The sequence below is a fragment of the Condylostylus longicornis genome, unplaced genomic scaffold (assembly GCF_029603195.1).
Source record: "Condylostylus longicornis isolate FDR11 unplaced genomic scaffold, ASM2960319v2 ptg000101l, whole genome shotgun sequence".
Taxonomy (NCBI): domain Eukaryota; kingdom Metazoa; phylum Arthropoda; class Insecta; order Diptera; family Dolichopodidae; genus Condylostylus; species Condylostylus longicornis.
Genome location: NW_026578069.1, coordinates 1,020,704 through 1,047,971, shown reverse-complemented (window position 1 = coordinate 1,047,971; position 27,268 = coordinate 1,020,704). Strand labels below are relative to the sequence as shown.

Genomic DNA, 27,268 nt, shown 5'->3' with positions numbered 1-27,268 from the left:
CTACACGTTATAACTATACGCCTTCCCTTACAGGATTCTGAAATTCAATATTAGTACTTATTGATTAAAATTAAATTTATACAAGTAAAACAAGGGCTTTTTATACTTGATGCAGACATCACATCACACCATTTTTAAAGGCTATCCTAAACCTATTCAAATTCCACTTAGTTTTTTCTTTTTTAATTATTTTTTGTTTTCTGTTAAGAAAATAAACACAAATTCAGCTTTTACTTTTATACTACAAGCGAAAAAAACACAATTTCTTACTTTATGCCACATCTAAATATTTGAGTTTTAATGAACAATTTCACGTAAAATATTAATTTTACATATTTTTTTTAATATATGAACTCTTAATAAAAGAAAATTTCCTCCACTTTTTTATTAATAAAAAAAAAAAATAAATTTATTAAAATAAAACATAGTTTTTGTTTTTTAATTATAAAACGATAACATTTCTAAAACAAATATTTTGCAATTATAGTTAAAATTTCAATTAAAGAACGATAAGAAAACAACCAATTCTGAAAATTAATTTTTTGAGCTTCTTTGCTCTTTCTACGTAGGCATAATAAATATTTTAGTTACCTACATACATAAATATTTTAGAAATAAATATATATTATGATTAAAATATCTAAAATGAGAATCGCTTGAAACCATATTTTCCCAAAATGGAAAGTTTTAGCGATTCATGTACCTTATATACCATACCAAGAAATATAAAATGTACATATGTTATATGTATATGTTTTATTTATTTGAAAACAATTTTAAATTAAATCGTCATACCCTAAAGTCAGTTAATTTCTTATACAGAATTTCAATTACATACAAAAATATATTTTAATAACTTATGTTTAAATAATGTTATATCTATTAACATATTCTCTATATAATAGTTAAGATAACATTGCTCATTTTCATTATGGAAACGCATATAAGGAAAATATACAAAAAAAACAAAAGTTTATTAACAAGAAATAAGAAAAATTTTTATTTTAAAATTAGAAAATAGATTTAAATATTACGTATTATGTATAAGTATATATATACGAAGTATGAATGAAGGTTTATTAAAATTATTTTCACATATAAAGCAAAAACCATATATTTTTTCATTAGAAAAGCCTACGAAATTATTTAAACGTTAACAAAAGCATGGGGACATAATTAATATTAGTTTCTTTAAATATTTTTCACAAAATCATAAACAAAAAAAAAAATTCTTTTTATTAAAAATCTATATATATATATATATATATGTATGTTCGCACTCATATGCTATAATGTACGCCTATATACATATAATTTAGAAAATAATAAATTTATTTTCCCCTCAAAAATATTATATAGTATACAATAATTTTAATAAATAAATATATAACAATGTGGTATTATAATAAATATATAAAAATTTATATTTAAAAATTTTCTTCATACAGCAAATTAATTTCCAACGTTTAATGGCTTTCTTTAAATGGACGAATTATAAAAAACCTTCGTAATATGGCCCATATTAAAAGTAGGTTCTGCTATAATATGCCTAACGTTAACAATATTCATATATGCAACAACTTTAAGTAAAATTTAAAAATTTAAAATATTTTCGTATTTACAAGGACTGGAAAAATATTGAATGATAATCATAATTAATTTTATTTAAAAAAATCCCTATATTATCCCTATATTAGTGCTTTATTTTCAATGCTGAAAACACCAAATATAATATCAATACATGTATGTAGAGCAACTTTGTAAGTCTCTTATAGAAATTGTTATACAAATATAATAATTTATTTAAATTACTCTTTCAGATAATTGCATTAAACATCATGAATTTTTATTAATTATATATGAGTATTATAATTTAAGCATAATCTTAATATTATATTCAGAAACAGTAAGTGGTTGAAATTCCATTAACATCTTAAAAGTATGGATATTATAATACTGTACATATTAACAACACTATATTATAATTTGACATTATAATAAAAAGTAAAATAAATAATCATATCCAGGTGGCATCCAAATATCATTTATATATTTTAAAATTTTAATAATAACCTTCCGAAAATAAGAAATAAATCTTAAAATTTCAATATTCTACGTATTCAACTCAGTTATATACAAAAGAGAAAATATTGATGACAATTTAATATTATTTTGCTTTTTGACATTTTCGACAGGATATTTTTTTTTACGTAACATTATACAATAAAATATCAATTAAATTTTACCACAAATATATGGAAATGTACACATACACCATTTTTAATTTATTTCTATAGTTCAATTGAACTAAAATCAGATGTCATTATTTTTATAGATCAACTTGACAATTGATTGAATTTAAAAATTGTATTGAAAACCATAAACCAATAAAAGGAAGGAAACAAGATAAAGAAACAATTTTTTTATTTTTAATATAAAATAAAAAAATGACAATTATAAAAATGACACATAATTTAATTTGAAATTATTTTTGACTATTGAAAGAGCTGGAAATTTCAAAGAAAGAAATATTGAACATATGCGTATGAAAAATATTTCATTTGATTGTGCCAATCATAGTACTGTAAAAAATAATTCTGAAATAATAAAAAATAAGAATGAAGAGTTTTTCAATAGCTAGAAATTTAGTTTTATGATCTTGACACTGGTATTGATTTTTTTTCACAAAAAATTTTATAAAAAATTGCATACTTTTAGGGGAATTTTTTATAAATATCAGCATAAATGTATACAAAATATTTCTCATTTCATATTCCTAACGGAAAAATGAATATTATTTTATAAAACCATAAACTCTTCACTCAAATATACATATTTGAGCAGATTTGTAAATTTATTAAAACTTTCATTAATTAAAAATATGAACTTGTATTGATTTCATTATTTCATTTTATAAAATTGAAAAATTATTCAAATATTTCAAATCATATTTAATTGAATATTTATTCAAACATTCAAATTGAGGTGATTGGCACAGATAAGCATAATAAATATGAAATAAAATTGTAGCTAAACTAAAAAATTTTTATTAAAAACGGGGATCTATTTATGCAATTCGATTTAAAATACTAAAAGGAGTTTACAACTAACACATACGATTAATATTGGAAATATAATACCAAATAGTGCTATGCAAAATATAAAGGATAGAATATTCATTTAAGATATACGGAAAATATAATTTTACCTTAAAATATTTAAATACAATATGGTGCCTCGTAGATTTTGAAACGAAACATAATTCTTCAATAATTCGCATATCCTCTCTAAAATAACATCAATATCATTTCAATCGACAGTTACTTTATACCGATTTAAAGATATAAATATAATTTAAATAAATTCTTAAAAAAAAAAAATAATAAAAATTTGAAATTTCTTTTTTTTTGCTTTCCTATATGGTACATACATGTATGCATATAGAATAAACTTAAGGATATTTTCATGTATAAAAGCTAAATTTTAAAAAGAAAATAACGTTAAGAAAACACTAAAGCGTTCCGTACATATTCTCGTTTCTTTTACATATATAGATGGTAATATACATATATATATATATATATATATATATATATATATATATATACATATATATATAAATATATATATATACATTTCATTTCCAACTATATAGTTGGAACCCGATACCAAAAACTTTGAAGTAAAAAAGACAGATTATATTGATAGAGAGATGATGTTGAAGAAAATATATGAAAAAAAAAATAATTTTGTTTGTAGAAAGAACAACATGATAATGGCTTCTAAAGAAGATCCTTTTCATTTTTCTTTTGCTACGTCTTTGTTGTTATTTCTCCTCTACAATATAACAAAGCAAAAGAAAAAAAGCATTTAGTTTCTTATTTCACATACGTTGCATTTTATGTTAAATAAGTTGCATCGGTTGTGATATGTTATGATAAAAACTTTTGATAAAGTTTCAGAACTCATACTTCGACAACGTACCAGCACAAAAAAAAACAATAAGAATACTGCGAAAAAACAAAACTTTTTTTAAAAAAATTTTATATTTTAAAATTGGAAATTAATCTAACAAATTTATTATAAGAATAATGATGTACATACGACGTATTATCAATAGGAGGGATAAAAATATTTAAAATTTCAAGTGTAATTTCTGAAAACTTAGAAATTGTTCAGATTTTCTATAATCAATTTGATTTAAAATAAAATAATTAAGCTCATATTAAATTGTAAGAAAATAATATCAAAAATTACTCACATCATTCGAAAAATCTTCATAATAAAAAATTCTGTAAACCAAACCCTATTATGTTCTAAAAACTGTAGGTAACTTCGCTAAAGCAATTAATCATATCGAATAATATTTTGATATTTTTAAAAAATAAATTTTAATAATATTTAAATAATATTTTCGAAAACAACATTTTATAATAATTCAGATGACGATTTTTTTTTAATTCTCTATTAATCTAGATAGATCCCAGTTTTAAAAGGATCACGTATTTATTTTTTAACGAGTAGAAATTTTTATTTTGCTTAAACTTTTAATGATCATAAGATGGCTAATCATCACGTAGAAATTAAAGGTACACACCCTATACATATATTATGAATTATATGATTATATATACACCTATATGGTGTATTGTACATGTAATATAAAAAAAAATATATTATTTTCTTTATTTTTCTGTATATCACTTGCACATTTTATTGTAACATACGACAATAATATTCCAGGTTATAAATCCTGGAAGTAATGTGCAAATAAGTAGAGCAATTTACCATTGGGAATACACAAAATAAAAAAAAAATATAATTCTTGGCTTTTTTTTTTTTTTTTTTGTAATTTTCTGTTGTCAGAGAATATGCAAGCTACGTTTATAAATGTGTTTATTTTACGTTATTCTATAATATAAATTTATATGGATGTATGTACGAACACATAGTATTACAGTAATATATTATTATAGTATGATTGTACGTGTGCTGAAACGTAAAGGTACGTCGACTATAAACCATATTATATGCAGATATAAAAAATGTGGTTAAAGAAAAGAAACGAATTTAATATGGGAATATTGATATTGCAATTTAAAGGGGGAAAAAAACAGCATACCGCAAAAAAAACACAAAATGGATGGATTATATATTTTTCAGTTCAAGATTCTCTGCTATATTTTATTTTTATAAATGATGAAGAATGAAAACAGTAGAAGACAAAGCTATAAGTAGAATAAAATATTCTTTTGGCAAAGAAAAAACGCGATTAATATATTTTCTTTGTGAATTTTATTATATATAATTAAGGCGGCTGCTTCGTGTAAGAATGACAATAGTACATAAATAAATGTATCTAAACTTAATTTCAATTTTTATTTATTTTAAACACAATCAGTTGATCGTATCATGGAAACAAGATTAGCAACTGAACAACTTCTCAACGCAACTATAACAGCAATTATCTAAAGGCGGAAACCGAATAACTTGAAACGCAATATTTCAGTGTAGCTACTGTGGATTTTTTTTTATTTTATTCAAATATTTCTTACTTCAATCGATAGCAGTGTCTTACTTAAAATGCAACAATTAAGCGATGAAAATTACTTAATTGTGGTATTTTGCAACCCATAAGCACATTTCCGATTCCAGTGCTGTGCTTCAAACGCATTATTGTAATCAAGCAACCAAATTAAATATCTGAAGACGCAACCTTTCAAAAATCTCGTTTGCATCCGATTCCAACAATGATTCTAGGGTCGTCTTTATAACTGGAAATTCAATCTCCCATTCCCCTCTACTGAGAATCAGAGAATCTGATGTTGGAGCCAAATAGTCCGTCCGTAGGTCGCCAACATTCAAAATATGTTCCGCCAAAGTTTTAGTATGTATATACTTCACTTTTTTAAATAAGCCCGATCTCTATCTTTTTGACTGTTTCTAAATCGAACAAAACCTCCATTCCGTGGGTCGGCGTCATTTTTAGAGTCCCTATTACTCTAATGCAACCCGTTCTTCCTACATTTAATTAAGTTTTCTAGTCCATACCAACCGAGGAGAAATGACCTATCGTCTATTCACAACCTCTCTACAAAATAAGAATTGCGACCATATAATAAGTCAAGAAAACTTGTGTACAAAATTTAACTCACAATAAGCTTCTGCAAACCCCCAAAGCGTTCCTCCGTGACTGCAACATTATCCCCATAAACAGCAATCTTAAAAATAAATAATATAAGAAAATTAATTCAAAACAAGAAATTGGCAATTAAATTGATTTATATTACTAAAATTTGTTACAGCTTACCCTTTATATTGTGTTCAACTGTATATATTATGTGAAATAAATTTATTGGTAATTGAAGTGAACAAATACCAATTCTTTTTTTTGAAATTGCACTTCTTTTATATTTTGTACATAATATTTTTAAAATTTACAAATAATACAGAATAACATTCATTTAATATTAAAAATGTAAGACTCTCAAATAAACATAGATATTTTGTTTAGTTATTTATTGAAATCCTGAACAAAGAAAATAATAGATATAGAAAGGTATAAAAAAAAATACCAGGTGAAAAGAAAAACTATAATATTTTTTTTTCTTTTACGGAATGGTTTTATAAAATTTACAACATTTATTAGAAACATATATATGTATGTATATATATATATACATATATATATATGGTATATATAAATACATTTTAAATATAATTAATATTTCTTACCAATATGTGAATACAAAAGTAAATTATTTAAAAAAAAAAAAGGAATCTCAAAACATAGTTTAAAATATTTCTTTCTTCCTGTCCAATATTTTAAGTTTAAAATTCACCTGGGTCCAATCTTTTTATTTTCATATTCAACATACAAAATTTTATGTCTATATAATGATAAAAATGATTAAGGAAGAAACAATATTCAAAATTAAAAATTTTTTATATAGAAGAGAAAATTTAATTTTTTTTGTTAAATTTACAAAATATTTCTGAATGAATAATAATTTTAATGAACAATATATTTTGTGTTCTTAAAGAATCTCAATTCAACTCAATAGGATTTATTACTTAATAGAAATCCTTGGTCAATATAAAAGGATATGCTCAATATGAAAATAAATTTTTTATATTCATAAATATTAGAGATTAATTTTGTATTTAGTAAAAGAAATTATTTTACAATAAGGGCATTAAGGGATTTTGTCGATTATTTTTCATATATTAAACATTTTTTGTTTATTGAATAAAATAAGCTAGAAATTACTTATAAATAAGCTAGAAAACATAGACTCGCCAACAAGAGTGCTCATCTAGCATAACCATTTCAGGATTTTATTAAAAAATTAATTACGAAAAATTATAAAATTTTATTAATTTACAAATTCCGTTTCAAAACACGAAAACATTTTATTATCCAGCCAAGGTGAATTTTTAATTGAATTTCAAATTTTAAAGAAATTTTTCCATTAACATGAATTTTTCACATATGTATTAACATGAATTATTCAAATATCCCATTATTTTTTTTTTTGCAGATAAAATTCTTAAAAACCAAAGAAGGTACAGCAATGGTACAAATGGGTGATTCAGTTGCAGTTGAACGTTGTGTCCAACATTTAAACAACATTCCTGTTGGAAATAATGGAAAAATACAAATAGCTTTTTCAAAACAAAATTTCCTATCGGAAGTCATTAATCCATTTAGTCTTCCAGATCATACGCCAAGTTTTAAAGAATATACTGGTTCAAAAAATAACAGATTTTTATCACCGGCACAAGCTAGTAAAAATCGTATCCAACCACCGAGTAAGGTATGAAAATGATTATGATTAATTTTGTATGATTATTTATTGCTGATAATTACAAATATTTTTTTTTACACAAGAACTTAGTCAATAATAATAAAATGATTACAAATTTTATTGTTTTATTGTATTATTTTTTTTTTCTAGATTTTACACTTTTTCAACACACCACCTGGATTGACTGATGAGCAACTGATAGGAATTTTTAATATCAAAGAAGTACCACCAACGTCGGTTAGAATGTTCCCATTAAAAACAGAACGTTCATCATCTGGATTAATTGAATTTTCAAATATTGCTCAAGCAGTTTTAGCTATAATGAAATGTAATCATTTACCAATTGAAGGAAAAGGTATGTTTAATTTGTTTTCACTTTGTTATTTTTACTATTTATTGCTGACAACTTCGGAATTCTATTCAAAATAATAATATATATTTGAAAATTGTTGAAAAAGCAAAATAATCTACGTTTGTATATAATCTCTAATCTATTCATCATACTTTGAAATTTTTAATTAACGGCCCCGTGAGGAAGTTTATACGATTATAAGTATGCAAATTATAACTTAAAACCTTTTTCAATAATATTTTTCAATTTTATCTTAACCGATTATATTAAAAATTAATTACTATCTTATTACCAAAAACTAATTACTAAACTTATTACCAAAAATTTTTCAATTGAAATTTTTTAATCAAAAAATTCAATTTCTCTGATGAAATAAAAAAATTTTACTTTGAATTACTCATTTTTCGTCAATATTATTTTAATTTACAACATATACATATATACTCGTATATGTATATAAACATGTGTACATATTTATAAACTAATTGGAAAAAAAAATTTCCAATTATAAAATAATCAATTAATTAGTTGAGCTATTATTTTTATTAATGACCCTTATTTACATATAAATTCTAATTAATCGCATAATGCATAATTATCTTCATTAAAAAAAAAAAAAATAAATAAATAAATATTATAATGAAAATATTGTGTAAATATTCAAAAAATATAATATCAATTCAGTTAATTTATATTTAATTGTACAGTAAACTCTTCATTTACAGAAATAACTTTTTTTCTCACTTATATAGGTTTCTTAAAATATGCACTCATAACATTTTATTTACTGATAATTACTCACAATACCAACAATTTAGAATTCTAAACTACAACATTGACTTATATTCTACTTCAATTATATAAGAATTTTGTCTTACGAGCACTCATCTTTGATGAAGTTTATAAAAATGATAAAGTAAATGAAATTTATGTACAGTAATTTTACTTGCGCCTAGCTGTTATGCAAAATTTTTTATTTTACTTTTTTCAATGTTTTTAATATTTTGTTTTTTTTTTTTTTTTTGTTAATAGTTAATTAACAATAATATTTTAATTATTAATCAATTTTATTTGCAAATTATGCATTATAATTAGCAATTTTTTTGCCTTACGTTCCCTGCAGCAATATTTTAAGTAAAAAAATAATTTGATGAATTATAAATAAATGTATTTGATTCTTTAGTACGTTTTGTAGATTTCCCAGATTATTTCTAGAAAATTCAGACAAAATTAAAATTAGACTAGTCCATATAATCGCGTAAATCAGAATATTATTTGATTTTATCTTCCAGGAATCGTTATAAACTTTTATAGAATATTTTGTTTATGCTGGATACCTAATACAATTTAAATTTGTATATTTGCTAGCCATGAAATTCAAATCAGAATTAAGAGTTAATACTAAGGAACATACATCCAAAATAGAAAGCAACATTTACATAAATTTAAGTGATTTTATACCAAATTAACATAGTTAGAATGAAAAATTTTCAAATTTTCAATTTATTTTTCTTTGTTTCAATATAGACTATAAAAATTTAATTTATTTCTGTTATATTGCATTATATCCTTAGGTTCGTTTACTGCATTTACTAAAATATTAACTCAATAATCAATTAATAACTAAAATTAATCATTATATTGTCAATATTATCGTAAAAATGCAAAAAAAGAAGACAATTTTTAATGTAATAATAAAAAATACAGGAATTTAATATAATAAAATTTTTCACTTTATTTTAAAAATGAATTTTAAAATAAATTGAAAAATTCAAACGTATACTGAAAAACAAAATAAAAAATTTAACTCTTATTTAATTTACAAAATTTAAATTTACATGAATCAGCAATTAATTTCAATTACCTATTGTTAATTTTATTTTGTTATCTTCTTCCTTTTATTCCATTGCCTTTCTTTATCCCCTTAATATTATTGTATTAATTAAATCAATCTGACTTTATTATTTAAATTTAATATTCACAGCACGAAATCAAAGCTATTACAAAAAAAATATAAAAAAAAAAACCACCTCTATTATGGCATTTTTGTCCAGAAACCACCATCTTATTTAATTAAAATGACATTATTTTTTTTTCTTTTGTTTGTATAAAATTAACTAAGGGAATGTGGTTTTCAAAATTATTATTATAAATATATCACACTATTATGTATTTTTAAGGAAATTTTATTTTAAATTGTTATATTGATAATAATCTTTAAAATTTTATATTATAATTGAGGTTTTGTTAATAATTAATTTTAACACGCAGCCTATGTAAAATAGATTTACGTGCGATCCCTATAAATATGCAATTTTTTTTAAAATAATAAAAATTTAAATTTGTGATTTTAAATAATTCTTAAATTTTTTTTTCTTAACTTCTTATATCCAATTATTTTATTATTTAATTTGAGTTCTTTGTGGAAGTATTTTTCCAAAGCATTATTCATATTCATAAAAGTTTCCGTAGTTCACATGATTTATAATCGAATATTTTAGTGTTTTATGATTTCAAAAACTTCAAAAACAAATTCTTAAATTTTATACAACAAAATTTTTAATTAATAATGTATAGTAAGTATTTAATTAAACTACTTCAAAAAAAAAGGAATTTTTATAAAGTTTTTTTTTCGAAAATTAGCCACTGCCGATCTTAATAATTATAATATTTCAATATAACAAAAATCATTCGAAAATTTAGAAATTATTCTAGATTATATCTTTTTAGAAGTAGATACATACAAAACTATATAATTTCATTATTCTTTATATTATATGTCAAAAAACAAAAAAAAAAATTCAAATTATAAAACTTTTTATTTTATTATAAGTAGACGTCAGGAAATAAAATTAATCTAAAATATGATCCTTAAAGAAGAATGAATCAACAAATGAAAAAGAGAAACAAATCATCCAAAATAAAATTATCACATAAAATGTGATAAAAGTTAAGTTAATCTCATCCAGAAAATAACATTTTATATACTAACTATGACAAACATTATTTCATTTAATATTATCTTACCTAAAATTTGTAATAACTTGCTAAAGTGATGCCAGAATACTGTAATTTTCACAATATTTTTCAGTATAAGAAATTCTAAAACGAATTTCATTTCGGGATTTCTATTTAAAAGCCTTAATATATTTGCTTTCCATTCCTTTTTGATGGCTTTAAATTGAAAACAATTTCAATACTAGATTTTCTTTCTTTATACAAAATTTCCACTTAAAATCCTTTAAGTTATATTAAAATAATGATGTCATAATATTTTATTAGACTGAAAAATTTTTTTTATAGAATTATTTTTCAATTATGAAAAGCTAAAATTTTTGATATAAAGATTTTGTTTATAGGTATAATTGGGAATACTATAAAAATAAATAAAATATGACCATATGGCAATCGTTAACCACCACCATGAATAATATGGTATAGGCTCTTTTTATATATAAAAAAAAAATCATTCGTATGTCATTTTATTACAATATTAGCTTTGATTCTTGTCTTTTTACAGTAAATTCTTTCCATTTTACTCTTTTCTTCTTGAACTCCACTACTTGTTTTTCTCACTCTCTCTCATTCGCCGTTTCTTTATGTGTTTTTGTTTTCCTCTTTTGCAAAAATTTATCCTATATCTTCCTTTTTGCTTTTGGTTTTTTTTCATTTTTATTTTTCGTTTTTTTGTTTTTTTTAGCAGCAATAAATCATAAGTTAAGTTTCACAAATCAAGAAAAGATTTACCAAGTGTATTCTGAAGTCCTTACATTATCCTTATTCTGTAAATATATTTTGTATTTTTGTTGTTCATGCTGTTTTAATTTTATTTTTTTTTTTTTTTTGCAATATGGTATTTTGTTATTATCCATTTGTTATTAAATACACGAGTATATTTTATGTAGAAAAATACATGCTGTTAATACATATAGGATTTATTATTATATTTTTATAATATAAAAGGGATTTCTTCTACATATTTGTTCATACTTACTGACAATTCACACACATATAAACATATATGAATATAAGAGGAGTTTCTGTTTTTTATTTTTTTAAGTCTTGTACTCATGTAATTTTATAAACCTACTTTTTACATTTTGATACAATTGAAACAGGATAACAAAAAAAAAAAAAAAAAAGCCATAAAAAGTTAAAAAAAAAAAAAAAAAGTGAAAGAAATCAAGTTAAAAAAAAAAAACAAGTAAATAGCAAATAACAGTTATATTTCGTTACAAGGATACAAGCATGTTATGTTTATTTTTATAAATTTTTTTCTTTTCTTTAATTTTTTTTTTTTTTTTGTTACTTTGCTTACTTTTTGAAAAATTATCCTTTGGGTGCAATAAAATTTGTTCTTTTGTCATTGTTTTTATTTTCTTATTATTTTTTTTGTATGAGTGTTATTCTCTTTTTTGCAAGTCTTTTGATTTTCCTCTTGTTGTTCAAAACTAAATGCCTCCACTTCTAATTTTGTGTTCTGTGAAAAAAAAAAAAAACAGGGTGAAAATTTACAAAAATGAAAAGAAAATGCCTATATACATTATAATATAAGTACATTTACATTCACGTACATTATATACAAAGAATTATAAAAATGGAAAAAAAATTGAGACACAAATATGATTTTACACTTAGTGGAAAATTATTATCTTTTAAAATTTAAAATTCGGAAAAATTTCTATTTAGAAAATCTAATATAATATAGAATATGTAATCAAGTAGGCATGTTTGATAGCTCGTATATTGTATTTCTTTTACTCTTCCATCGATCTAATTTTCTTCTATAAATACATTTTAATGTTTATGTTTTCAAAATTCAATCTTATTGAACTTGAATAAATTTTGTTTTAAATGATCAATGCATATAATATTTATATTGGATTCAAGGATTTTATCAAAACATACGTTATGTAAGTGTCATTCTGTCACATTTTGATGAATTTAATATGTATGATAATTACGTTAGATTACAATATGATTTTATATTTACAGATTACTAAAAAAACTCAAACTCCTAACTCAAATCATATACGAGTAGATAAACAGAACAGTCGAATTTATCTTCGTAACAAACTCTGCAGAATTTGCTGGATGAATAATTAATTGCCCCTAGAAGTAGTACTCTTCATATTGTTAGCAATTTCATAAAGTTTTATTAAAGATTTCACATATAATTTAAAACGATACAACATTGAAAAGGGACACTTTACAACTTGTACTCCTTACGGTCATTATTAAATTATAAATTTTAAATAATTTTCTTAAACTACAAGACACCCTATAAATCTTCGTCTGGTTAACTAAAATTTTCATTTTATATTTTGTTTCTTCCATTTTTGAGAATCTAAAAGAAAAGGGATGTTTAAAACTAAAAAAAAATAAAAACTAAAATTAACTAAACGATGTCCTTTTTGTTTACTTTTATTTCATCTTTCATATCCTACTTTTCATCTTTCGCTATATACTTTTTAAAGAGAAAAATTCATTTTATGCTACATTAACGAGGAAATTTTTGGAACAAGAAGCAAATTTCTATAAAAAAAAAAGATTGATACTTTAATGTTACTTTAAAAGTAAAAAATATTTACCATAAAGTAAATATTCCACGTTATTAACTGCAAATTGATGAATATTATATAGAGAGAAACGTTTTGAATTTGTTTAAGATCATGCTTTCGTATAAATTTTTAAACAGAATTAAAAAATATTCCCCTAATGATGGGCTATTTTATTTAAAATATCAAGAGGTATCTTTAATTTTAAACATTGTAATTATTAATATTTCTTCCTCTTTAGAAAATGCAATCATTCGTTACTTCATATAATTCTTCCTGCATCTTCTGTTTCTATTAATAACGTTCCAAAGAAAAATCTTAAATTAATCTTAAAAATTGAGAACCATTTTTTTTTCAATACTATGAAAAAATACAATTAAATTCTGTTCATTATAATTGTGCCGCAAAATAGAGAGTATCGAGTAGTCTCAAAAAATTTGAATATTATCTATATAGTATTTCTACCATTGTCCTTCCAAAGTCTACTAAAGAGGAAATCAAACTTAATATGCACATATTATCCGACATAGTTCACTATAACAAATCATCAATTAAATGAACAATTATGAAATAAAATTATGAAATAAAAAAGAAACATTCTTACACATGATCGTGACTGCACTCCACGGCAGCTATTCAGGAATATAATCGTCCCCAAGATGCGAATTTCATTTTTTACGTTTCAATTGATTAGTATCTATTGTTCATTCCATTGATAAAAACATATTTTATTAAATCCTTGTAACAATATGCTTTTTAACTACAACAATAACATTAAATAGTTCACTTAGTTCGTTGACATCTAACAAACAATCTAAATCTTAGTTTATTTTAGTTTATTTTAATTATTTATTCTTCATTAATTTGCATTTTTCATAAAAAATATAAACTAAAAATTCACCTGTTGACTAAATAACAAAATGTTGAAATAGAATATTGAATAATGGAATACAGATTCTTAATTACATAATACAGATACAAGCAAACTATAAATTCGATATGTAAAGATTTACAGAGTTAGTCAACAGAATAATATTAAATCTATGTAATTTACTATTTGTATAACAAATTTACACAAATTGAAAGGTAGATAAATACTTGTTGCATTTAATTAATGTTGAATTAAATGTATATGAGTTGAAATAAATAAAGTTAAGACATCGTTTTTACCTTAAATTATGGCATCCATCTTCCTAGAACATTCAAATATATCGTTTTGAATTTTGTAAATTTTTAATGATACGAGTATTCAATAATTAAATTTTTTTGAAGCACAAATTAAAGTAATTTTCAAAAATTTTAGAATTTTGATTTTCCAAATCTCAATTATCTCAACATTTTTGTCCATTTGAAAAGCAAGGATCAAAAATGTTTTATCAGTTTTCTTATGGTTGAAAGTTAAATAAAACTCTACTTTTTCAATCAATCAAATTTCATAGACTTATGAAACACCAAACTTTAATAAAATTTTTAATAAAATTAAAGAAAATTTATGAACAATTTTTAATATAAGAAGTAAAAAGCCCTTAGTCCTAACTAATTTCTTCAAAATAAAAAATATATTCTTCATGAAATATGAAACACATTTAATTAAGTTTAAGGCATTTAACTTTTAAGAAATTCAAATTAATTTTTCATCCATCATGTAGTATAATTTTGGTATGAAAAAATAAGAAAAGAAAAAATTGAAAGTATTCAAAAAGTTTCAGGAGCAACACTTAACATCCTTTAAGAAAGTTTACTAATTGTACACGTACTTTTCTTTAAAAAATATTTTTAACGTGTTTATTGCTCAAAGCAATTCACCTTTTACTTTTAAAATATCTTAAATTTTTATTTTACTCCTTTTTTTCTTTTTCTGTCAAAAACTTTTTATATAATTTTACGCAACATTTTAAACACTCAATTTAAAAATATTTTTTAATTTAAAAACATGCATTTTTGTTTTTTCCTTTTAAAGGACTTTTATAAAAGGAATTGTAAGGATGTTCGTGTAATAATAAAAATTATAGTGTATCACCTTTCTGATTTAACATTCTTGAACGCGTAAAATCCTTAGGATCATATTTAAGTTGATTTTAGAATTGAAAACAAAGTAGTTTCATACACCTTTTTCTAACTAGATACGTACGTCATCCAATATACAATATAAAAATGTCGTCATATATTCTGTTTCCAATTGGTCAAAAAAAATTATTCAACTCAAAGAAAAACTATAAAATTTAAAATTTCAATTTTTAATTGTGTACACTTTGATTTGTAAGTGATTGAAGCTTGATCACTAGAGTTTGATCACTAAAATTAGGCTAGGTTAATGCGATTCATTATACTCTCACAGTTTCACATTAACCACCATATAAGATTTTACAAATCAGTTCAAGTTTCTCGCAAATGTAAATTTGAAATTATAAATTTAAAGAGTCTAATTTAATTTCCCTAGTATATGTAAAATAGTCTCTTTACTATTTATGTAGTAAATTTAATTTAGTCTTTCTGTAATAAATTTAGTTTGCTTTATCAACATAAATATTTTGGTTAAGAAACATAAAATCCTTGAACCTCCCTTTTCAAAAAAAAAAAAAGGAAGATAGACGGTTTAATAATATCAAATTTAAAATTTTCAATTTTTCATCTTGAAACAAAAAATAAAGAATATCAAACCTGTATCTCTTATAATAATATTCTTCATTTGTAAGCTTGTAATTAATATGTAGATAATAATCCAGTAAATCATTGGATTTATACTTTAATTTATCATCTTTATTGAAATTCAATTTTAAAAAAGAAAAAGTAAGAAGATTTAATTTTAAGCGAAGTTAAAAATATTTTAAATTCATTTTATCCTTGCAAATCCTTCTCTACATATATTATTGTTTTTGTATATAATGTTATTTTATTTAAATATATATATATATATATACGTACAGGTTATATAATATTAGGTAAAATGTCAACATAAATTTCTTTTATTGCATAATAAGGATATAAAATGCTAATTTGCATATTTTACTGTTAAAGCTTTTAAAGGTAAGCATAACAACAAATCAAAAATAAATAAACGTGATTCAATTTAAATGAGAAAGAGTAAAATTAGAAATGAAAAGAAAAACACAAAAATAATTTTCTTATTTTAACATTCTTTTAAAAAATTTTCCATTTTTTCACTTTGCATACCTTTTGTTTATTTTAAATTATTTTTATATTTAATAGAATTTTTTGTCTTTTTTTTTATTTATTGAAAATTACTAGTTAATTATCTTTAAATAGACATGAATTTAAAACATTGTATTTAACACAATTCAATTAAGGTTTGAAGTTTAATTAAATTAAGGAAGTTTTAGAAATTCAATCATTTAATAATAATTAAATTTACTAAAATAGTATTGAGTTTCCTTTAAGTATTCCTTTCATAATTGTATGTAACGAAATTGATTTACGATTAATTTTCATAATAATGTTGAAAAATTCTTCAATCAAATGAGATCATATGATCAGTAAAAGAACAAATAATCAAACTCAAAATGTAATCTTAATCAAATACAAGCTGGAATTTCTAATTTCCCGTAAACCTACAAGCACCTTTTTGAAAACTTTTTAAATAGAACTTGTACTTTCCAACTACAGAATCAACCTATTCGAAGATTTAAATCCTTATACTTGTTCAGCAATATTTCTCTTAAAATGTACTCTTCAAAAAAAAAATTTGAATCACCCTATAAAATTATTCAAATTCAGATGATCCCTAACAATAGTTTATTAAATTAAATTTTACAATATTAAAATTGTATATATACATACAATAAATTAAAATCTTTAATTAAAAGTTAATCTCAATAAAAAGAAAATTAATTTGAAAATTATTTAAAAATTTTTTTATATTCTAAAACCATTTGTATATTAGGTTTATTGAAGCGAATAAAAGAGAAAAACATCTAATAAATCATAAAATTATTCAATTGTTATATTTGATCATTAAATTAATGAAAATTTTAAAAACTTTTAACAAAAGATTATTGTTCTTTATATGCAACAACAACCACTTAAACACAATATCAAATTATAAATTTCAAGTAAATGATTGACTGAGTTAAATACATATATATTTTTTTTCTAAGTCATTGAACTTGCAATATTTTACATGAGAAATTAATGTTAGCAATCAAAAATCACAGTAATTAAAAATTCCGATGAATTGCATAAAAATCGATTTAATCCATGGTATTTACATTCCAAATGCATTGCTTTCTAAAATTTTTATAAGAACTGGGTGATAACAGCTCAAAATATTGTTCGACAATTGTTTTCTATTTATTCCAACTTCGACTATATCCTATATCCCTTGTAAGATATTTATGATTAAGTATAACTTTAACAGATTTACGCTTTTCTAAGTGACTAGTTGTTATTGTTTTCATATTTCAGAATCACAAATAACTTAAAACATTGTTTTTATTAATTTTTAATTTTACTTATTAAAATTTTAACATAACATTTTCAATATAAATAATTTAATTTTATCAATACACTTAATACATTCAAAAATTATTTTATATAAATTTTATTTTGCACATTTTTCTTTTATATTGTAAATCTGTTAACCTTTTCGTTATAAAATGAAGCAGAATTTTACGCTAATCTGACTTAAGACAACGTTATTTTTTTTTTTGTATACATATACTTTTTCTAAATAAGTCAAAAAGCACATTATTTTACTAACTAATTATCCGATTTCAAATTTTTTAATTAGAAAATTTTCCAAATATATTTTAATTAAACTTATTTCTTATCATGGTATTGATAACTCTTGAAATATCCAACAATTCACGCTTGTATAGCAATCTATTCATATATAGATAACTATATTTTAAAAGTTACAATTTGCAAAATATATTCAATTTTTATATATATATATACATATTATACATGAATATACAAATGTATATTTAAATAAATTTTGTAAAAAGAAACTTAAAATATAAAATAAATTCGATTATCAAATAAATTTTCAAAGGTTTATCCAACTTATACTAAGTATATTTAGTTATATAAACACACAATGTGTAGTAACAAGTGATTCAATAAGTACAATAAACACTATGCTGATTATTGTTGTAACTTGACAAAAACAGACAATAGATTTAATAAGATTTTCTAAGCTGTACTATAAATTAGAATATTGTTCGAAATTTAATAGTTAGCAGTTCGTTACTTATTTCTTGAGAAATGATTCAATATGAAATTCATACCTCCAGAATTTAATCAAAATCAATAAAATATTAAATTTTTCATAAATTTCAATTAACAAAAATAATTTACAGATATTCAAACAAATTTTATTGAATATTACTTTAATTTATTAAAACTTAAAAAAAAATTACTCAACAAACACAAATTTCAAAGAGGATTCGATTAAAGTTTTTTTGTTTAAATTATCCGAAACTAGAACCCAAATTCTCCCAACCTACACCTTATATTAGAGTTTAATGCATCAATCTTGAAGTAGTTTACTTTTACCACAAATATTTGAAAATAGAGAAATCCTTCTTTGTAATACTTAAGATTACATCAAAATATTAATGAACTTTTGGTCCAAACTCCTTATATACCACTTTATGAAAAAATGCAAAATATTTAATTTTTGCGAAAAATTTAAGGAGCTCAGAAATACTTAAAAATTATACAATAACGTCACTTATAACTAAAATTTTGCTACTACACTTATACTATGTGAATTTCCAAAACTGAATCACTTTCTACTTTTACATATAATTTTTACATAATCTGTATATACATTTGTGTTTACATAAAATGATATTATATAATATATGTATATGTACATATTATGTATATAAACTTTAAATATTGATTTCATTTAAGAAAATATAAAATATTTTCTCCCTTGAGGTAATTGAAACGCAACCATTTTAAGTTTAAATGAAAGTTAATTATGGTAAAATTCAATTTATTATTAATACAAATAAAATAATGATTACATATATATAGTTATACAAAATAAATTTATATATACAGTAATACCCCGTGTTACGTACGCTCGTTTTACGTACCCTCGCACTTACGTACATCTCATTTTTGTCCCCAATTGCCCATTATACGTACAATGATTCACACTTACGTACAAGTACATTCTTTCTGGCTTTGAAATTTATGGAAAAAAAAATTATGTATACCAAATTGAGAATGTACACTTGTAACAACGTGTTTTTATTTATATTTAAATTATGTATTGATGAATTTTGAAGTTTATGTTTTATATTTCAGTTTTGTTTGATATTTATATATGTATATGCATTTGTTTTTTGTTTTGTTTTTTTAATACACGTTAATTGTTAAATATAGTATAAAAACGTATGAAATAAAAGTATAAAACTGCATACATAATATCCCTCTTTTTCTTTTTATTTATATATTTATTGTTTTAGTTTGTTTCAAACATATTATTCATCAATAAAGTAGTAGATTCATTCTACGTACATTTTTGTTTTACGTACACGCTCCGGTCCCAAAGGGTACGTAAGTGCGGGGTATTACTGTATGTGTATATGTATATAATATATAAATATAGTTATACAATATAAAATAATTAAGTTAAATTCCTTTCTTTATTGAAATTAATTTTATTTTATTTTCAAAATTAGCTTTTAATAATAATTTACTGTAAATACATTTGATAATATTTCTAATAAAGAAATTCTAAAATTTTAAAATCAAATAATATTGAAATTAGGTTATTTATATGCATACACGTACATGCAAAATAATATATATATTTATATATATATATATATATACATATATATATGTACATATTTCAAATTGATAAAAAATTATTCATATTATGTATTTATATTAATAATATGTGCTTATAATATTTACAAAATTAAATCAATAAAGAAAAGGAAATTTTTCAAGAAAAACAAAAAAAATATACTTTATAAAAAATGTCATATTATTTTAATAAATAAATAAACAAATAAATTGATTTTAAAATTAAAAATATACAAGATTATTAAATAAATACAATAAATATGATTTAAAAAAAAAATAAATATATTTTTTATACGAGTATTAAAATATTTAAACCATAAATAGATTAAAAATTATTAGGGAATTAAAATGTTCCTATATGTATTGAATTTATTAAATTTTGCATATTACAATTCTATATATTGATATTATCTACATATATTTAGAAAATATATACATTTGCAATACATATATGTATATGATATAATTTAATTGACAAATTAATTAATTTTTGGTGCTAAAAATTTCTTAAGGGTAAATATTGTAAGTGTACACAAAAAATATTGAAAAAACAATATTAATTTCTTTATATTCAAATACAATTACATATATTTATTTATAATAAAATGGATAAAAAAAAAATATAATTAAATCAAGCAAAATATTTCTTAATATTCACTTTAATATAAATAATAAATATATTTACAAATTAAAATTGAAATATCAGGCAATTTAAATATTGTAAATAATATTGTTAATAAGGTAAATTTTGAAAATTTTAATAATTAAAACATTGCAATGAATACTGCTTTATTAGCTTAAAGCACAAAAATCAGAAGTGATCGTTCAATTCTTGTAAAGCAACTATAAATTAAAATTCGTCAGTTATCCTAATAAAATTTAAAATGCAATATAATAGAATTCAAATTCCTCTTAAATACGATTTTAAAAGAAAATGCATCCAAAAATTAACAATATCAAAATATTCAACATTTATGTCTACCAAGGCATAAGGCGTAAAGGTGAATGAGGTGTGAAAGCCGAGTAGATGTGGAAAACCTTGTAATAAGTTAATAAATTATTCTTCTCGTCTAATTTCTTTCACAAAATAGAATAAGCATTTAAAATGAAAATAAAATTTTTGCATTAATTTTCATATTTAGAGCAAAATACAAAATTTTGAATTTGGATATCGATATTATATTTCGGATTAAAACTCTTTTCAAAGTAATTTAAAAAAAATCTAAAATATATATAATGTATTTGTTTATGATATTAGAAATGTCTACTGAAAAAATTTATTTCTTGACGAAAATTACTAAGTTTCAAGCAACATGTTAATGTTTCCAGAACATTCAATGATTAACATTAGTGCATCATATATTGCAAAAAATATGCATATCTATATTTATATAAATATTTAACAAATTGCAATACTCATTATAAGTTTATTCATATAAATTCAAATCACATTCACAGACAAACATTTGTCTTAGTCTTAAACTATTAGTCTTAGTATAACAAAAACAAAATTACTCTAACTATTTTATTATTGCTTTGCTCTACAATATGTTAGTAAGAAGCAATCACAAAAATTTCAACATATTTTGATAAATTAACAGCAAATTTTTATGCATTAAAATCACCTCATATTACAACTAATTTTTCACCTTTACATACATATATACTTGTATTATGTATAATAAATATTCTAACCTAGATAAATTCAATTTAAACCAAGGAAAAAAAAAAAAAAAGAAATCATCATCAAGGTACTTTATTATAGATTTAGATAATATTATTTGAATACAATATTTTTTCATATATGATGCTTGCTTACAAGCATACAATATTAACATAAAAGGTATAAATGTATATGTATATATTTCTAATGCATAAAAGTTTTTAAATTATATTAAGGCAAACTCGTGTATAGCATGTTAGAGTATAAATTTGTACTACAGATAATAAGTCGCATATAATATAGTTACAGTATATAAATAAAATTTTAACATGACATTGCTTGTTTTCCTCTCAACTCGTTGATATTGAAAGTTATTTGATTAAAAATAAAGTTGGAAATCAGTAAGTTTTTATTTTTTGAAGCTACAAATAGCAACTGAGAAAATGATTCTAACATTTTATCAAAAAAGAAACTGCAATTAACTGCAATTTACATTATATTGCAACTAACAATTTTATTAATTAAAAAATATTTGTTCAAAATTTCAATTTCTAAGCCAAAATTTTTTTGAACATTTTTGCTAAAAGTTATTTAAGACAATTATCTTAATTTCCAAGCAGTGCATAATTTTTAAGATAACGCAAGAAAGTTACATTAACGTCTTTATGTTCTAATATGCTAGCTTATGATCTAATTGTAGTTTACAAATTTTTAACGAATAAAGCTATCACGAACTCAGCCGGGTTAGTAGCTAAGTAATGATTTTCTTAATTCAACAAAGTAACATTAAAGTAAACTGAAATTTCAACATATAAAAACATATACCAACATTTTAATAAATCTGGATCAGGTGAAATAAAAATTATCTCATAATACCACTTAATAAGTTACGAATATAATATCCTTACTGTAGAAAATAACTCATATTTTATATAAAGTATACATTCGAATATTTATGTATACATAATAATATATGGTTTGTGTGTACAATTACATATACACATGTACAAATGAATGAATGAACAAGGACATAATAATTTCAATAAAATAATATATTTGTAAGATAAAATTGCAAAGATATTTTGTGAAAATTCTTCTGTTGATGAGAAAACTTCTCTAAAAAGAAAATAAATAATGATTTTAAGACGTGAAGAATTCTTTAAAAAGAAAATATTTTTATAAAATTTTATTTTATAAAAAAAAATTTATAATAAATTCGTATAAGACTAATGGTTTTTAAAGAAGCACTTTTTCCTTTTAACAAATGAAAATCTTTTGTAAAATAATCTGTTACGCATTTAAATTACTAAATTATTGCATACATTTGGGGTGAGGAAAAAATTGAAGCAATTACTTGAGTTAAAATAAATAATTATATTTTCTGATTCCATGGGATTTACCGTTAAATTCTTGCTTAAATATAAATATTGGAAAAGTATTTGTAACTTCATAAGTATAAGGTACGGAAAAATTGAAATTTAAAAAATTTTAAGTGTTATTATCACTTGGAAAGGGATAGACTCGCAGAAACATTTACTGTCAACGAAGTAAACTATTCATTAGTACCTAAAAGCTGTCTAGAAGAAAAATTATATAAAAAATTTTCTAAAACTGGTTTTAGGGCTTTAGATAACCGTTAATTTTAACGCCCATTTTGACTTTTTAATGTTCCATTATCATGTACCGCATAGTAGAAATTTAAAACATGTTTATGTTTCGTAGCAATTAATAATCAAAAAATGACATATATATGTTTATGATATTGGGAGGTAATAAGTTTTAAAGGGGCAGTGATAGATAAAAATGTTCTTCAACAGAAATAACAAGTTTCTAATAAAGATCTATTTGCATATAAAATTTCATCTTTTTATAGTAAAAGGTGTGAAAATTTTGTAAAAAGACACACGAACGGGCGGTTGGACAGAATGAAATGAAAGCAAATTAGTTTTGGAAAAATTCTAAAAATAAAAAAAAAAAATTCTTTTTTTTTTTAATCTTTTTTTAACATTTTTTTTTTTGTTTCAAAATGTTTAAAGTTTTATATAAAATTTTTGGAAAATTAAAAAATAAATTAATAATTTAATGTTATAAGAAATGGTCATGTATGTCAACATTGTCGAGATTCTTGTTTTATTATATTTTGTTCAAATCCCTCTTCTTAAGGATATAAAATATCCTGTATTTATAAGTAGATAAATGTTTAAAATTATCGGTAAACCATAAAACTCATTTATGAATTCATATAATCAAAATAGTGTCCTTATTCGTAATAAAACCGTGTTTGTGTATGATTTTAGTCCTTGCGTCCTTGTAGATTAAATACCTTTTGGAGATGGCATTCGAGCGACTATCATCTTAATTTACCCATTATGGGAATGTCATTTTTATTAATCAAATTATTAATTTTATAAACCAAGAAACTCTTAATTTGATTCCACTTTTGTCTACATTACTTCTGTTTAGCCTTAAGTTAGTATTTGTAAATATTTATGTATGAAGGAAGGGAAAATTTGTGAGAATATAAAAAGAAAATATCATTTTCTATGTCTTACTTATTTTTCATTTCTGAAAATTACCACTTAACAAGTTTTGTTAGACGAAGTAAAAAAAATAAATAAAGAAAAACTGAGCACATATAAGAAAAATAAAACACAAAATAAAATAAAATGTCATATACCAGTACACCTATATAAACAAACGTTAATGAAAAGTGAGTTATTTGAAAGGAGACAGGCCAAAATGATTTACAGCCAACATTAACGCTAAAAAATTTGTGTTCTTCTTATACTTGCTTATTGTATACATAAGATATGCTAACAGATAAAATGAAATATTAAAGAAATTTCATTAAAATTAAAATTAAAAAGTTCTTTCATATTTTATTTATTATGGCAAGAAATCTTATAAAATTATGTTAAAAATTGCGTCATTTAGAATGTTGTGCACAACTAAAACAATGTGGGTTATTGTAAATTTTTTGTAAATGATTGTAGAAAGTTCTTCATTTAAACGAAAAACAATTAAATACTTTCAATTTATATAAAATAAAAAAAAATTATTAATAATTCAACATTCCAGCCACTTTCGGTAGAAATCTCTTAATAAGATTTAAAAACGAAAACCGAAAAACACGGTCATTTTCACTTTATCTTTGATTGCTTACCTATCCTTTATATTTGACTGCTTGCTTACCTTGACACATAATATTTTATTGAATACAATTAAATATTTGAAAAAATATTAATAAAAACGTATACAAGAGTGATAGCTGTACTTCTTCTATGGAATTACATTTTTATGCAATTCCATGCTCGAAATCGAATCTCTTTATCTTATCTACTCGTTATCGGATAACTTGGTGCAATCAGATAATAATTCATCATATGAAAATAATAATTAAATAATTCCTATTATTTTATAAAATTTAAAATTTTTTTTTTATAATGTATGCTATAGGTTAATATATTGCATGTACGAGTAATCTCAGCGTTATAAAACTTATTTGTACTCCCTTAAGTTTTTCAATAAATTGTAAATTAACTTGCAATCAATCAATTAAATCTGGAGCCATAAGTATTCTTAATATTTTTATTTTATAATTCTATATTTTTATTCAGAGTAAGAGCTAGACATTCAGAATTTTTTCGAGCTAGACATTCAGAATTATTTCTAAATATTTTTAAATGTTTTGGATTGTGCTCTAGAGTACTATTTAAATTTATTTGTAATGGGTCTTCAAATTTTTGTTTGCGAAATTAATATGTACAAATTTACGTTCATTCAATTTTATTTTTCATTTATTTGTTCATCTGCTTCCTGCAATTTTCTCGTAAATTCTTCAATTTATTAGGTCGCATTAAAAACATTTGTTGTATTGTCAGCAAATGTAACGAAATGTAAAAATTACAAAAAAAAAAAATAAATATTTATATATATTATATAAGTAATTACAAATTAATTTTAATATTCTTTTTTTGAATTTTTTTTTCATTCCAGGAACTAAATTCCCTTTTATAATGAAATTATGTTTCTCATCATCGAAAAGTATGAATGGTGCATGGAATAACGCAGCAAGTGAAGGAATTGTTGAAAAAGAAAATGATGTAGACGTTAAAATGAACATTTTAAATTAAAAAAAGAAAACAAAAATTAAAATTAATATTAAAATAACAATTTTTTTAAAAAAAAAATATATTCAATAAATTTATAATTTTTCACTTTATTACTGCTATCTTCTTAAATTGTTTTTTTTTTTCTATTGTAATTATACAATTAATTAATTAAATGAATTAAATTTTTGTTTTTTTTTTTTTAAATTACAATTTACAATATCTTATAAAATTACAGAAAACAAATATGAATTTTTTAAAACTATAGAAAAGAAATATGTTTTTGTTTTTTTCTTTTTTAATGCAAAAGCTTATATTATAATTATTATTTCATTTTTAATAAAAAAAAAAAAACAAATAATTAAAAAATTAAATGTTATATTTTAAGTGACTTAATTTTAAATAAATTTCAAAAAAATCAATAAAAATTAAATAAAGCAAAAACAAAAAAAAAAGAAACAGAAATAAAATTTAAAAAAAAATATTGTAATTTAGAGAAACAAAATGAATAAAAAACAAAAAAAAAAAAAAGAAATAAATCAATTAAATAAAAATATAATTAAAAAAATAATATGTTAAGAAAATATAAAAAATAAAAATACACACATATATTATACACACAAAATACAATTTCAAAATAAATTCAAAAAAGAAAAAGAAAACAAAAAGAAACAAACAAAATGATCCCGAATATTCCACCTTTTAATTTAAAAATTTAAAATAATAATAATAATAAAAAATATAATTAAAAAATAAAAAACAAAATATTTAAAATTAAAACTAAAACAACACACTCTATATAAAATTTACATATTTATATAAAATATATAAGTATATTTAAAATATAAATATATAATTTTTTTTTTTTGTTAAATTAAAATAGAGCATGAAAAATTTTGAAATAAGGAAAAACAAAAAAACAAAAAAGAAATTATATTGTAAATTTACAAAATATAATAGAACAAAATACAAAATATAATTTAATTAAAATG

At 21.5% G+C, this 27,268-nt stretch overlaps 1 protein-coding gene across 1 annotated transcript in view; it reads left to right on the top strand.

Annotated features, from left to right (window-relative positions):
- Positions 1–26,601, top strand: part of LOC129614114 (heterogeneous nuclear ribonucleoprotein L-like) — a 37,170-nt gene extending 10,569 nt beyond the window's left edge. The window contains exons 3-5 of the mRNA XM_055528509.1: positions 7,542–7,817; positions 7,959–8,163; positions 26,164–26,601. Coding sequence (XP_055384484.1) covers positions 7,542–7,817; positions 7,959–8,163; positions 26,164–26,300 — 618 coding nt within the window. The 3' untranslated portion in view covers positions 26,301–26,601. The remainder of the gene's footprint in view (positions 1–7,541; positions 7,818–7,958; positions 8,164–26,163) is intronic.
- Positions 26,602–27,268: the final 667 nt, after the last annotated feature.